Source organism: Austrofundulus limnaeus, unplaced genomic scaffold (genome assembly GCF_001266775.1).
Source record: "Austrofundulus limnaeus strain Quisiro unplaced genomic scaffold, Austrofundulus_limnaeus-1.0 Scaffold13, whole genome shotgun sequence".
Lineage (NCBI taxonomy): Eukaryota > Metazoa > Chordata > Actinopteri > Cyprinodontiformes > Rivulidae > Austrofundulus > Austrofundulus limnaeus.
The window spans coordinates 760,689-776,741 of record NW_013952415.1 but is presented as its reverse complement, the minus strand read 5'-3'; the positions used below and the strand labels follow the sequence as shown (position 1 = coordinate 776,741).

Below are 16,053 nucleotides of genomic sequence, written 5' to 3'. Positions count from 1 at the left end.
TTAATAAGGTGGGACAAGACCGGGAAGAGCTTTAAAAGTCACCAATAAAAGTTTAAAATCAATTGTAAAATGAACTGAAAGCCAGTGGAGAAAGACTAAAATAGGGGTGATGAGCTCATGTCTTGAGTTTTAGGTAAAAACTCATCTGCAAAGGTTTGAACAAGTTAAAGGTCAGCTTATGTTGAGAATAGAGTTCTTGCTGTTTTGGTCAAACCTTTAAAATAACTTTATGCACAATCTCATGTGAAAAATGTGACATGTTGCAGTATGAGTTGTGACGACCCTCAGCATGGAGCCATGTCCCATTTTAGCTTTATAGAGTTATAGCAATGTTTATGTTGCTTCATGGTGGCCATCTTGAACTGGACTGACCTAAACGTTAGAGAGTTATAGGTGTACACGGAGTGATTACTTACTAAGCGCAGTGTTGTTTAAAGTACCACGAAGTGATACTTGAGTAAAAGTACAAGTGTGTTACCAAAAAAATWRTTTMGMWAAAYMTWAAGTCTCCTTTAGGAATATTACCCGAGTAAAAGTCTTAAAGTATCTGATATTTTTTGTACTTAAGTATTAAAAGTATTGATTTAAAAATGAGCAGTTAGATTTTCTGTAATGACATTTATTAGGAGGTGACCTCCCCAAAACAATGCAGAAATGACTATATTGTTTTAAAATAATTAATTTAGATTAAATTTAGGATGCATTAGTCAGTTTTAGTTTACATTCATATATCAAGGCAGCCCAAACATTTTCCCCAAAATGAAAATCRATCTGAGAGCTGRGGCCAAATGCAATAATTTAATTCATGAAATAKAAATACTTCTTAAGTACAGTKCTTTTATTTTAATGATTATGCCCTGCTGGAGTGTGACATGATTTATGTGTGTACAAATTAATATGGTATCAGAATTTTATAAATTTATACTTTTCATTCAACCACAATTAAATTCACTCTATCTAGGAGGCACAGTTGATATGGATAGTTTTTATTTTCTACAATCACAAGCTGGAAAGAAAACAAGCAAAAATGAAATAAAAGTAATGACTTTCTTCTTTTTGCCTTTTTTAAATGTAAGAAGTAGAAGTAGGCTGAAAAATAATTGCTCAAGCAAAGTACAGATACCCAAAACATTCTACATTCTACAGTAACAAAGTATTTGTACTTAGTTACTTTACAACTGTGAGTGCTTCATTAAAATCTATTCAGTAGTTTATGAGACATTTTGCTAACAAGCCAGTATTTTCGGGTCAAAAACTATTTCCAGAAAGCTAGTTTTTAGATTAATCACTGACAAAATAAAGGGGAATAAAACTAACTTTTAATACTTCCACTACATTCAGACCAAAATAAATAAATCATTTTACATATCAACATTAAAAAAATAGATTTATCAGGAAATATCCTTTAACTGAGATGTATCTAATAGTATCTAAATATTCAGCTCAGTCATTTTAAGCCTCTGTGTTTTGGTTCCCTAAAACAACTGAGAGCAGCTGCTTCAACATTGTCTCCTACAACAAGTTATATCAGTTACAAGATGGTAACAACAACATTATTAATGGGCCCAGACAGTTTCCTGAACAAACAGCAATAAATATTGGGCATGTGTTGAAAGTGTCTTCTCCTAACTTTAAGGACAGACTTAATATATTTCCAGACAGTAAGCTAAAAAAAATGAAGGGTTTACACATCCATCCTCACCAGCAGGTTGGTGCGTCACAAAGTGTGTCCCCCTGTGCAATTAGGTCACACAACAGCGTGGGAACGCAAACAGTGAAACATGGGTCAACACCTGTCTGCAGGTTTGTTAGTGTGAAGAAGATGAATGTTTGTCTCCAAGCAGCACACGTCCACTGGGGACCAGTGGGCTGGGTCCACCACCAGAAACCCACTGCAGTGTTTTGAGTGGAACTGTGCAGATGATGTTGCAAATGGCAATAAAACACAAATTCATCAGAGGAGAGAGAGCCTGTGCTGGAAGACTAATTACCGAGGTATGGCGTTGATTTAGTCGGAATGAATGAAAACAGCTAATGAGGGAGGATTTATGAGCAGATCTGGAGGTCTTTTWATCAATAAACTCCAAATATGAAGTGGAAGTAGTGTACGTGCCGGGGAAAAGGTCATGAAATAGCATTCATTTGCTTTGATACATCATCAAAATGACACCCAGGTTAATACTACACAATATTCACATAATTAGCAACAATTTTTCAGCTGTTAGCACTGATCCGCATCCTGTGAATTTAAACTGAAAGGTACTCATGGCACATTCATGAAGATTAGCCAATCTATGACATCATTTGCTACTGAGATGAACCGTATGAGATGTTTGCATGTGAAGTATCAGGAAGTGATGACAAAGGGGAATGTCTGTGTTGCTAAAATAYCTGACAACAAGAAAAATCTGTGTTTTTATGTTATTTTYAATCATTATCAGAGAGAAGTGAAGAAGAGTCAGAGTTCAAATATTATTGTTTCAATAAACAAAGACKAGTTTTCTTAAAGAGTTCCCCTTTGATGTCACTTCCTGTTTCACTTTGAGTCAAGTTTAAAGGAAAATATGCCAATTATGATAAAAATGGATAATCATGCAGTATGTCAAGGTTCTTAAACATAAAGATGTTTTTTTTAACTTATGGTATTTAAAGGATAAACATGTCACAGACACTTTAAAATAGCCTATTAAACAAAATCTGCCCATTGTTTTCTCATATATTAAAGGTTAAAATGCAAAATTCACAAATTGCATGACTCAAGATTTTGTGTGACTTTCAGTGGAGTGCTTACATTGAGCATTTCAGAATTGCARATCAATATTTATCTAAGAAACTCCTGTAAACCCTTTCAAACTGCAGCATTCCATTTCTTAGGTTTGACCACTTTCATAGATTCTCCTGTAATTGTCACCCACTTGATGCAGCGTCCCATCTTATTAGCTGAACTGTTCAGATAAATGTCAGAGTTGATATGAAGTCTGACAAAGAGAAATGACGCCTGATGCTTTAGGCTGTGGTTGTGTTGGAACTGAGCCCTGTTTGCAATCCATCAGAGCGGGATATATACACTGTCAGCATGCTGAGGAGCAGGTCGATATGTCACCAAGCCAAATGCATGTACACTTATTTACTGCAAGCTTAAACCACTCTTTGATTTTAACTTTTTTWAAWTTRCRTRRTWWTTTRKYSRTTTRKAAAAAAAAAAAATAAAAATAAAATAACATTTAGCACGATTGTTGATTGAATTTTGTCTGCAAAAGTGTGATAAAGTGGGAAACACTCAGGTTATATTGATTGCATGCAAACTTCCCACTCTCTATGATAAAAGATTGTTAAAAATATCAATAATAATAATAATTAGAAGGAAACTTACCACCCCCGTGTCCATCTGCTCGGTGGTCAGAGAGGGAGCCGCTCCGGTCAGCGCTGTGAACCACAAAATTGGCACAAAAAGCAACATCTCAGGAGCGATATTCCTCCTCCACTTGTGCAGACCCGGTGAAATCATAGTGCCCTATGACAGGTTGATCCTGCAGGGCTCCGAGACAGACCCAAAGAGCCGCATCCACGGGGTAAACCGCACCGAGCCTCCGGGAGAACGCGCCCGTCTACCTCACTGTTGAGCGCAAACACATAAAGCACATTAAAACCCCGGCGGCGCGCTTGGATTTCACAAGTTTGTCTTTCAGGAGTCATCAACTAAAACAAAAAAAAATTAAAAAAAGGAGCGAGGAGGTTAATCAGAAGCAACAGATTGAGTAGACTCCTAGATGAGGCTGTAGGAAGTCCGCGCGATTAAAAATCCCAGCAGCGAGGCGCGCGGGGTCCGCTCCTGACGGCGCCGCGTCCGGCTCTGAGGAACCGCAGCAGCTGCGTGGGGTTCCGTCCCGAGGAGGAGAGGAGAGGAGAGGAGAGGAGACCGCCTGTCAGCTCTCTCACACACTGAGGAGCGTTGGAACGCTTCAGGGGGAGGTGGTGGAGGAGGAGGAGGGAGGAGGCGAGCCCAGCGCGGCTCCTGTTGAGACTGGTGAATTCATGACGCGCGTCATGCGTAATTTGAGAGTCTTGAGGGGGATATAAGATTAAAACACAATTTGTAGCCTTTGCTGCGTGAAATATGTCGAGTTTAAGCAGCTGGTTGACATTTGTCTTAAACATGAAACAGATGAGAAAAGAAGAAATACATTTTTTGCTCTTAAATAAAGAGAGAGAGAGAGAGAGAGAGAAAGACAGCTTCTATGGTGGAGAGTTTTACACTTATGGTTCTTTTTCCTGGATTGTGCGCCCTTGATGTGGAGGAAGATGTAGTGCAGCAAAGTATCAGCCGGAAAGCCTTGAAACTGTGAAGTACAGCATCAGTTCATCTTTTCATGTGGAAGCTGTGGGGRCTGAAGAGATTAGTCAAACACGCATCACCAGTTTCAAGAGACTCTGGAGCCATAAAGTGTATTTGGGTGCCATGCTGCATAATTTGTTCCATAACAGTTTCTAGTTAAAGTAGTTTGATGTTTTATTTTTAAAATACTTTCATGATGCTCTGATTTTTAGGAATCAGTCCAGACATCCTGAACTTTCCGCAGCCAGAGGAAAAATAGGCAGTTGTTTGATTACATGTTGTCTGTGCAAAGCTAATGCCAGTCCCAGTCTCTTGTTTTTTTTTGTGCGATCTAAAATTTTATTATTTTTAATTTTCTTTGATTGATGCAAAGACAATTCAAAACTTCTCCTTTTCACCAATATCTTATTGGTGAGAAGTCAAAAGCTTTTTTTATTTACAATCAGCATCTTCTACATCCCGTTAGCCAATTTAGTGTCAATTTGTCTAAACCATTTTTTTTCAAATGACACACGTATCAGTACTCCTCACAGTGTGATAATACTGACTTTAGATCAAATACGAGCAGCAGGAATTTAAAGTTTTACATTACAGAGCAAACACCATGTAAAATTAGAAGCTGGGTCACCAAAGAGGAAAAAAAAACTGCATCTGTTTATGTAACATGGAGCTGTTTTACTTTATGTTCCTCATTACACCTTTATTTTTTTTTACCACATCTGAACAAACATCTGAGGAAACAGAGAATTTGCTGAGCAGCAGACATAATTATTATAATAAGAAATAGTGCTATCAGGCAGCAGCTCCTTTTTCTGTATAGAAAATACTAATGAAGTCTTTTTTTTTGGCTGCATGGTTGTAAAATCTAGCCGGTAATGAAAGTACACACTGTAATGATTAGCAATAACTAAGAGCTACATGACCCTATAGTATATTTTAACTATTTAAAAAGGCAGAGCGGTCATGTGATGGAATGAATGAAAGTATTTGAATACATTTAAATAAAATAATCTGAACACGGAGACTCCTGCTTGTTTTGAATTCATCTCCTCCTCATCCTTGGTGAGGAGTGACACACATGCACAAGTGCACACACTTTCAGATCCCTCACAGCAGTCATTTGTCACTTGAGGGGAAAAAAGGAAAGGAAAAAAAAAAAGGATGAAAAACACTTTTTTTTTGCTCAGCAGTGTGAAGTTTTGCAGTGTTTCTGCAGCTTCCAGCCCCAGATAGACCGGCCGCGCAGCTACAACATTACGATAATTGTAGCATCTGAATATGGAGTCTCTCAGCATGCCCGCTGGCAGAAAGAAGCTTCAGTTATTRGCTTTTACATTAAGAAAAGGTTAAAATGGCCATTTCCTCGTCTCACCCTGCTGTGCACATTTTACCTGAAGTGTTTCACTGACTTCYCACTATTTTTCTTGCAGAATTTACCTATGCTCCTGGTTAGATCATATAATTATTCAAATAAAACCCATGGGTCAGCTGGGCTGACGTTAATTTTTTGGTTTACCAAAAAGATTGAAGAGTYTCAATAATTCTTTATCAACACGTGCTGTTACAAAAAGCATTAGGCCATGAGTTGCCAAATTATTAACTTAACTTTTAAATTAACCTTTTGAGTTAACCTAAGAAAACAGATAATCAGCCTAAAACTGGCTACAGTTTAGTCAGTTTTACAGATGTAGAGCTAAAARTGGACGTGACAGTAARTGAGAGTCATCCTAAACTAAWGAGCACTAACAGATCTCATGAAAWCTTTGTTGCAAACTTTGACACACAGACCAGCGGACATTCTAGTTTTATTTCAGCATATAGGAGTATACCATTTCCTAAATTAAAGTTATTACAAATGCTCAAAGCGGGTTGTGCTCACAAGTTTATCGGGAAAACACTGAGGTTGCTATCGAAACACCATTGAATTTGAGTTATTCAGTCCCAATGTATTGTCTCTGGACTGATTCATGTTAAACTGTCCTTTAGGATAATAGATGAGAACTTTAATAACTATCTAAGCCATAAATCAGCTTTTTAAGTTTGTTGAATTTGCACAATTCCAACGGCGTTTTCATCATGACTTCAGCGTTTTACCTACTCATAAATGGCTTATTTCTATATGTTTATCTTTATTTATTTATTTTGATTATGTAATTGTAGCTGCTATGTTTTATTGCGTGTTCAGTTCATGATTTAGTAATAATTGCATGGCATAAATCATTCATATACTGACAGTTTTTATTATGTTTGATTTTATCTGTGCATGATCATTTTAGAAAATGTTCATCAGTGATGAAAAACATCTGGAGCACATCATTGTCCCTTTGTGTGTTTTGTGTAACTGACTATAAATTTCCCCTTTTTTTGTCTATCTGTGCAACCCTGGGATTTCTGCTGCTAATTTGCACATTTTAACATCTGCTTTGATGAGTAACCATGCCAATGGGGAAAATGTTTACTTTGGAAAGCACTTCCAAAAGTCCAGTCCSCACACCAAGACCAATAAAACCATAGTCGTAAATATCTAACTCAAGTGGATGGTGAAGTTCYCACCACATAAATAATGGTGATGTTGGCGTTTGGAGAATTATACTGCCCATTAGAATACAGAGTGAGATGTGACTCCCAATGTGATGAAAGACGGTCGTTAGCAAACCTTTGCTTTAAAACGTTTTAGCGTTAGGATTTATACTTTTCTATATTATATATAAATAGATATTAATAATTTTGTAGGCTGTTTTGTCCAAGTTTAACCAACCCTTTATGCAAGTAAAATATCAGTGCAGATTTAATTTGGGCATATTTCTGATGTGTTTTTTCTTAACTGGGAAAATAATAAACACTTCACTATAACATATAAATGGTGGTAAAGGTTATTCAATTTATTCTGCTTAAAAAAAAACAAGAAAGTTTTACAAAACCAAACCAGAAACATTAAAACTAGCACTGCTGTGTGCAAATATAAGTTTCTTGAAGCAGCAAATAGTTTCAGCTGATGGAAGTTTTGCATGTTTTATGGCTGTTATTGAACCTCCAATATTGGATATTATAATTGGGCTGTATTTTATGGCTGTGGAAAATGATTTTCTCCACCAAAGTGTTGCTTATTTGAAGCATAAAGCAGCATTAGAAGTGTCTCCTCTGTGAATGTGTGAARGCTAACAGTGGAAAGTGTTGGATTAGCTCGTTGTTGTAATGGGGAGGTTGTTCTTAGTTCAGTTTGGGAAACACAAAATGACAGCAGATTTCTACAACTTCAAAAAGTGATTTAAATGTTGAACCATAGTTAAACTGTCAAAAATTAATGTCACTCATTTGCACTGGTATGAATTGATTTGGGTGGGGTTTGTGACTGGTGCCATTTATTTATCAGTCTGTCATTTTGTTGTCAGAAAAGTTATCAGACAAAAAAAACTATTAAAGGTTGGTTTTTTTTACAATATGTGGAAAAAGTGGAACTAAAATAGCAGCGTATGAATTTTTGGAATGAGTGCAAATTACCAAGATGCTAGCTTAATGTCCTTAATGGAGACTGTGACTACTGCATCGATCTGCATCCATCCATCCATCCATCCATCCATCCATCCATCCATCCATCCATCCATCCATCCATCCATCCATCCATCCATCCTTGAAATTCATACAACAGTTTTTCAAAGCAGAAAGAAAAATGACTCCATATACCGTGGTGTTCCCTCAGTCATCCCCCTTAATTAATGACCAGATTATTCCAATTAGGGCTCATTTAGAGGATTTATGGCGGTGCCATGCATTATTCATTACAGGTTGCATTTGTCGTGAAAGAATGCGGGAGGTTTCAGCTGTACCACAATAATTTTCATGTTTAATTCATGAAACTCTTCAGCTGCTTGTGTGTGTTTTTTTCCAAGATGCAAGCTGCCTTGCAGAGTTTTCTGCTAAGAGGTTTTGAATGTGTGAGACGCATATTGATCCTGTGATGTTTTTGTGATTGGTGGCAAACGTATGATTAGACCCTTGATTAAATCTGTGAAAGGCAAGCTGGATCGTGGCACAGTGAGATCTGATTACTGGCTGAGAGTGGGCAGCATGCTGACAAACTACTATTGTATATTAAAGGGTTATCTTGAAGGAAATGCATAATGATCGCCACCTTTTATGTAGTTTTCAAACTTAAGTATTTTATGATGAGCAGGAACAAAGGTTTCACCTTTAGGGCCAAAACTTGTAAATCATGTGTCAAATCAAGGCCTGCGGGTCAAATGTGGCCCAACATTATATTTTGTGTTGCCTGCGACAGCTTCCGAGATACAGCGAGGAAAATAAGTATTGAACACGTCACCATTTTTCTCAGTAAATATATTACTAGAGGTGCTAATGACATGAAATTTTCACCAGATGTCGGTAACAACCCAAGTGATCCATACATACAAAGAAATCAAACCATAAATGTCCAGAAATGAAGTTATTTGTAATAATGTGGAATGGCACAGGGAAAAAGTATTGAACACACTTACTGAAATTTATCTAATACTTTGTACAAAAGCCTTTGTTGTCAATGACAGCTTCAAGACGCCTCCTGTATGGAGAAACTAGTGGCATGCATTGCTCAGGTGTGATTTTGGCCCATTCTTCCACACAAACAGTCTTCAAATCTTGAAGGTTTCGTGGACCTCTTCTATGAACTCTGATCTTTAGTTCTTTCCATAGATTTTCTGTTGGATTCAGGTCAGGTGATTGGCTGGGCCATTCCAGCAGCTTTAGTTTCTTTCTCTGAAACCAACTGAGAGTTTCCTTGGCTTTGTGTTTGGGCTCATTGTCTTGCTGAAATGTCCAGCCACGTTTCATCTTCATCATCCTGGTAGATGGAAGCAGATTTTTATCAAGAATGTCTCTGTACATTTTTCCATTCATCCTTCCTTCAATTATTTGAAGTTTGCCAGTACCATGTGCTGAAAAACAGCCCCACACCATGATGTTCCCACCTCCAAACTTCACTGTTGGTATGGTGTTTTTGGGCTGATGTGCAGTGCCATTTGACCTCCAAACATGATGTGTATTCTGGCATCCAAACAGTTCATTGTTGGTCTCATCTGACCAGACTATATTCTCCCAGTATTACACAGGCTTGTTTAAATGTTGTGCAGCAAACTTTAAAGGAGCTTCAACATGCTGTTTCTTCAGCAGTGAAGTCTTGCGTGGTGAGCGTGCATACAGGCCATGGTGGTTCAGTGCATTACTTATTGTTTTCTTTGAAACAATCGTACCTGCTAATTCCAGGTCTTTCTGAAGCTCTCCACAAGTGGTCCTTGGCTCTTGGACAACTCTTCTGATAATTCTTTTCACTCCTCTGTCAGAAATCTTGTGAGGAGCACCTGGTCGTGGTTGGTTTATGGTGAAATGATGTTCTTTCCACTTCTGAATTATGGCCCCAGCAGTGCTCACTGGAACCTTCAGAAGTTTAGACATTCTTCTGTAACCGATGCCATCATTATGCTTTGCAACAATAAGGTTGTGAAGGTCTTGAGAGAGCTCTTTACTTTTACCCATCATCAGATGGTTCTTGTGTGATACCTGGCCATCGTTTGGGACTGAACCAGTTGATATTAACTTGCACTGACAAGGGGCAGGCTTGCTTTCTAATTACTGAGAGAGTTCAGCTGGTGTCTTGGCTTTCCATGCCTTTTTACACCTCCTTTTCTTCATGTGTTCAATACTTTTTCCCTGTGCCATTCCACATTATTACAAATAACTTCATTTCTGGACATTTATGGTTTGATTTCTTTGTATGTATGGATCACTTGGGTTGTTACCGACATCTGGTGAAAATTTCATGTCATTAGCACCTCTAGTAATATATTTACTGAGAAAAATGTTGACGTGCTCAATACTTACTTTACCTGCTCTATATAACCGTTTATTCTTTTTCTAAGGTCACGGGGGTCAGTGGTGCCCATAGGCCAGGGTACACCCTGGGCAGGTCGCAAGTCCATCACAAGGACACACAGAGACAATCGAGACAGACAACCATTCACTCTCTCACTCACACCTAGGGACAATTTAGAGTTTTCAATTAACCTAACAGAAATGTTTTTGGTCTGTGGGAGGAAGCCGGACTACCCGGAGAGAATCCACGCATGCACYGAGAGGACATGCAAACTCTTCCCAGAAAGGTCTCTGGGCCAGGATTTGATCCAGCGACCTTCTTGCTGAGAGGCATCAGCTCTACCCACTGAGTCACCGTGCCCATTCAATGTTTACATTTTCAAAATTTACAAGTCTGTTGGTCAGAACAAGAAGCTTATTTGTGTTGAGCTCTGAAGAACAGGATCTTCTTCAATGATTAAGCTCCTCTATAAACTCATTGGCTGGGCTACTTTTCTTCTTGTTTAAAAGTTAATAGGTGCCAAAACAGGACATTTTGTTAGTGCTGTTTGGTCAGCGGCACAGTGACCATGAAAAATACAAAGCGCTGCACCATGAGGGGTATCAGACCAGACGATGCATCATGAAGGCCGGGCTTTAACTGTCAATCTTCTGTCTTCCTTGTTTCTCCTCATTACAGCCATCATGTCCTCCTCACACATCTGTTATAATACAGCAGTCATAGGCAGGTTCTGTAGCGGTCACTGCCTCAGTTCACCTGAGGAAAATGTCATTTTGAATCTTTTCAAAACATTATTTTTGCCTGAAAAATGTAATCGCAACAATGAAAAAAAGAGCAAAGATGGAGGCTTTCAGACTGCAAACTGAGTGTTTTACATGGCGGAGACAGTCTGTTTGACAAATCCTTTGATCAAAATAAAACCACAATCAGTCTTTGGTGCTGCGAGTACATTAGTGTACAGAAAGCTTCCCTAACATGAAAATAAACCTAATTTCCCCAGTTTATTAAATCCTGTTCTTTATTTGATTATTTTACAAAGTTTGATTCAAGCAGGCAGCAATGTTACAACTGAAGGCAGAGGGATTTGGAAGTTAATGCAAAACCCAGGTTTCAGATTGGTCAAACAACCACAGACTCCTGCTAATGCAGTCAGAGCCYAGGCAGCTCAGCAACACCCAGAGCGTCCTGAAACCCTGCCAAGTATGACATCATCACTTGCAACATTATATTTCCTGTCTGGAAACTTTCATCAGTATGTTGAGGGAGTAATGGATGGAAATAATGTAAAACAATATTCAGAAAGCGTGGAAACTCATTTAACAATATATTAACAGCTCAGTGTGCCCAAACCATGTGTTGGCCTCGCTCTTCACAAATGAATTTTAGGATGTGCCGTGGAAGTTTATTCTGGCTCTGCCGCGAGAGAACAAAAGCAAACAATCCAAGGCAAGACAAGATGGTTTTTCTCTTTCAGTCCCGCTGTTTGGTGAGGGCTCATACATCAAAAAGGGTAGGGAAGGATTGTGGTTTGGCTTAGAATGCACCCATTTCACAGAAGTTGGTCTGCATCTTCTAAAAATACTTCAGTGTATGCTCTGCGGTACCGTCAGTCTAAAAGGGCCATGACGAAGCATTAAAATCGTTTAAATTTGTGTCTTTTTCTAGGAACCTTGACAATAACATGAAGAAGATGTGCTTTTTCTTACAATTTGAAACTTGACAGAAAGAAACAAGTTTAGGTAGTGTATTAACTGCACATAAAACATGAAGTCTGTGATTTGAGGTGCTATTCTTGCATCAAACCTAAATACCATTCTGGCACTTTAGTCCAAATCATATAAGATGCTGACTCGGGATTACAGGCAGAACTTACAAAAACGACCTCATTTGGGGAAGCAATGTTCAGCTATTTTTGTTGCGGCTCCTCAGGACAAACAGAGTCAACCTTGTGGTCTGAAAGCTAAATAGTGAGTCTCGCTTCATTCTTTCAAGGAGTACTGACTTACTCACTAAAAACATTCATCTGTTTTGCATTACTGACAGTAATACAAGCTCAAGTGGATGTACACCTTCAATAAGCAATGTAAAATACAATACAAAACAAAAATATAAAAAAACAGGTGATAAGAGTCACGTCAGGAAACAAAAAAACAAAAACATTTTTTTTTCACATTTTCAACAAAAAGTCAAACTAGGGTATTTCTTTTTTCATGTTTTTAAAAGCATTAACACAGCTTGGCTCCTGTTTTATGCTTTTATGTGTCTTAATGGGGGACCATGAGTGACCCACAGGGCCAGCCTCTCAACCGTAGTATAGGCAGTAGAAGCAAATGCTGTGGGCACCGACAGCTAGGGGGTGTCACAAATGAGGGATTAAAAAAAGACAACTTTTTATCAAAGTCTGGTTGGTTTAGTAATTACTGGTTACTCAGGTTTATGAAGGTAACTTGTTCTGTGGGTTTCTCAGCTGCTTTGTTACAACATGAAGTGTTATATGGTACAGAAGCTATTTCAGGATAAAAATATCATGATTACACTAACTACTGGTGCTCAGTGTGATAAACAGAAAACAAAYTAAGGATAATGGAAGTTTCACATATGATCTCAGATAAAGTTCAGGTTAAAGTCTGGTTTTCAGTGTTCTACCTTCATAAAATACTGTTTTCGTCTTGTTTTATTAATCCCAAGCATTTAGTAAAATGCTTTTCAAATTTTGAGTAGATCTTTTAACAAAAATTTCTGGGGGACCCTGCTAATTGAACCTTCACACTCTGCTCTTACTGGTGAAATGTGCAATTAATGAAGACTGATCACCAGGCTGGTCCAATTTAACCATGAAAACTCCCACACTAAATGAAAGGTGTTTCAGTTTCATTGTCCAACCCCTGTATATATATTTATCCAGACATTCTATCATGTTCAGCTTAAAACCTGTTTGTCTCAAATGTTCAGAAAGGCTGGTGTTTATTAAAGTTTGCAAAGTGTTACTGCAAAATTTGTACCACCTAAAATATGTACTGCAAGCAGCCAAGCCCACTATTTAATACTTTGTATTAAATCTGTAAGCACGTACTGGCTTGCAAACGTACAAATATTGAATACATCGCAGCTATTAACCCATGTTTTAGCAAACAAGAGATTAAATTTGAGATTTAATCTAGTTGGAACAAATTTTAGTAGACTCAAAGTGTGGAAAGAACTCACTCACATCCAAATGTCAGAGTTGCACCAGAAAGTTGACGACATTTACAGCTTCTTGGTGATGTCTTAGGTGCGGATTTGGAATGCGGCGGGCTCCCTGCTGTGGGGCGTGAAGTGCAATGGGACACGGAAGGTCGTGAGCGTGCACAGAACTCGTGCAGTTGTGATGTTTTCATGTTCCAAGTGGAGCATGGAGACGGCGTATCCACGACGTGGGGCCTGCATGCACCGGTGTGGCTTGATTGTCAAGACTTTGAAGCAGGACGGTCCACGCAGGCCTCATACACAGACTGTGACCATGACTGTGATGAGGTCAAACAAACAATTCAGCACAGACGAGCTAGCGTGGCCTTTCACATCCTGACGCGGCCCAACAGCGCTGTGCCAGAACTGTGAGTGTACATGGTGGTGCTGCRGACATAAAAAAGGGTGGTGAGGGCACAGGAGAGGGTCTCTGGCGGGGCTGAAAARAGCAGGAAAAACCCATTTTGTGATCACTAAGAGCATAGCAGCATTCTGATTCCCCTTTCAAAATCCAGCGACATTCTAATAAATTGTGTTTGTTGAAAGCAAAGCAGCTTCATCATAAAGACAATAAAGTTTACATGATTATAAACATATAAAAAATAAAGTAGCAGAGTGAGATAATGATTTATTTAAACTTTTTAGTATTCTGCCGACGGTTCTAAGCTCGTTATCAACTGGTCAAACAGGTTCTTGTCAGTTCTACAAACCAAAGACAGCAGAAAAAGCATCGTTCTTACAGATTAGTTGTGACCTTTTCTTTGCATGATTGCATTTTTGTGGAACATATTCACTAACAATATGCTCGGGTTTCATAAAAGAATAAAAATACTAAAATAATTTTCTCGTTTGAGTCATTTGTAAAAAATAAAATAAATCTGATTAGAATGGTCAGAATGCAAGTAAACAAACTTCTAAAGAATTTCTCTGATACTTCAGAGGATGAGTCACAGTTCTTGTTCTGTCTGGGTCTTTGTCAGAGCCCAGATTGTTGCTGAATGACTTCAATTTTTTGGAGAGATAATTATAGCATGATATAATAACAATCATTGAGGCAAAAAAATAACACTGTTGGCATTCTCTTTTATTAATAAAGTTTCACGTCTTTATCTTGCATTTGTGAGTAAAAACAAAAATTGATGGAAGACTTCAGTCCTGGCAAATCATTGTTCTGTGTTGGGAGAAAAGCATTCTTCTTTAAAAAGCATGATGATAAATTCAGGCTTTTTGTTATAATTAGGCAGCGTGTCTGAAAGACTTCAAGTGTTTCAGATTTTTTATTTTTTTATTATTAATATTTTAGAGTTGAGTCCCGCATGGGTAGATTTGTTATCTTTTATTCTTTTTCCACCAAAACAACATCTAATTTTCATGAAATTTAGGAAAATATTGGCAACAAATTGAATAGATATTACAAAAGCAACCGGTGCATACAAAAAAAAAAAAAAAAAAACAATAATAGCTTGGTCCTCATTAAAGGTTGTCATAAAATCTTAACGTGAATTAGCGTGTTCATTATTTTCCCCAGAGATTTTCCTCTTCCTTATAGATGAAAGTAATCACGTGTCCACGTTTGTGACTGCTCCTTGCACTCCGCTGGCTCTTATATTTTGTTATGTTGCATTGATTTATGCTGATGATGACTTATAGCTCAAACTAGTTTGTCCTGTCCACCATGAATCAATTGACCCAACACAAGTGAGCGAGCTCTGGTATTGTGTAGGATTTATTCATATCAATAAATAACGGAGACAGCAACTCATTTGTGTGATAAGTCGATYCAATTTCTGGGCCACGGTTCACTTGACCTTTGCCTTCTTAATAAAATAATATTGCTGAGTGACCGTCTGTACTATTGTTGTGCAGAATGTCAGTGCGTGGCAGAAGCAGCCTACGTCCTCGTATCGGCACTTTAAAAGATTAAAGAATATCACGGTTTTGCAGGCTTTCAAGGAAAAGTGACATTTTTAATAAAAGCTAATTTCCTTTGTTAGCAGACACAATGGTTGAACTCCAATGGTTATTGCTAATATTTTAGGCTAACATTTGGCACAACGACTAGCACTACTACACCAAATTTTAGCCCAACATTTGTACAATTGACTTAAATGTAGCCATGTTTGACTTTTGTAAGGTCAGAAAAACTGGTACCACAAACATGAAACAGAAAAAAATCCTCCTCYTCCAATTTGACCTTTTAGTGGTGAGTGATAATAAAGATGCACATATGTTGGGCTTTGACTCCTTGTTTATCTCACTGGAAGAATGTCTTTTCACCATGTTTGACCTCTCTGCTCAGTGTTTATTGTTACAGCTAAATGTCCTCTCTCAGCAACCGTAAGAGTCGCTCGCAATATTACCACCAGCCCCGAGGTTTCAGCTGAACGATGTGGCAAATGAAAGGGATTATTTGTTTTGCACCGGTGTGGAATATTATCCAGTTTATGTTAAAAGCCATCGCTTATTGATGATCAGAATGTTTCCCACYGTACGACTTCTTCTGTCTTCTGTTCTCAGGGCAAAAAAATAAATAAAAATATATATAAGGAAAACTAATTTCTCCCTCCTGATTGTGCATTTTTGTATTTTTAGCCATAGGTTCTCACTGATTTCTCCTATTCCTGCA

General features: G+C 38.1%; 1 protein-coding gene across 1 annotated transcript in view; it reads right to left on the bottom strand.

The window, feature by feature from the left end:
- The window catches only part of LOC106513535 (matrix metallopeptidase 17a), a 78,794-nt gene extending 74,865 nt beyond the window's left edge, over positions 1-3,929 (bottom strand). The window contains exon 1 of the mRNA XM_014002414.1: positions 3,374-3,929. Coding sequence (XP_013857868.1) covers positions 3,374-3,508 — 135 coding nt within the window. The 5' untranslated portion in view covers positions 3,509-3,929. The remainder of the gene's footprint in view (positions 1-3,373) is intronic.
- Positions 3,930-16,053: the final 12,124 nt, after the last annotated feature.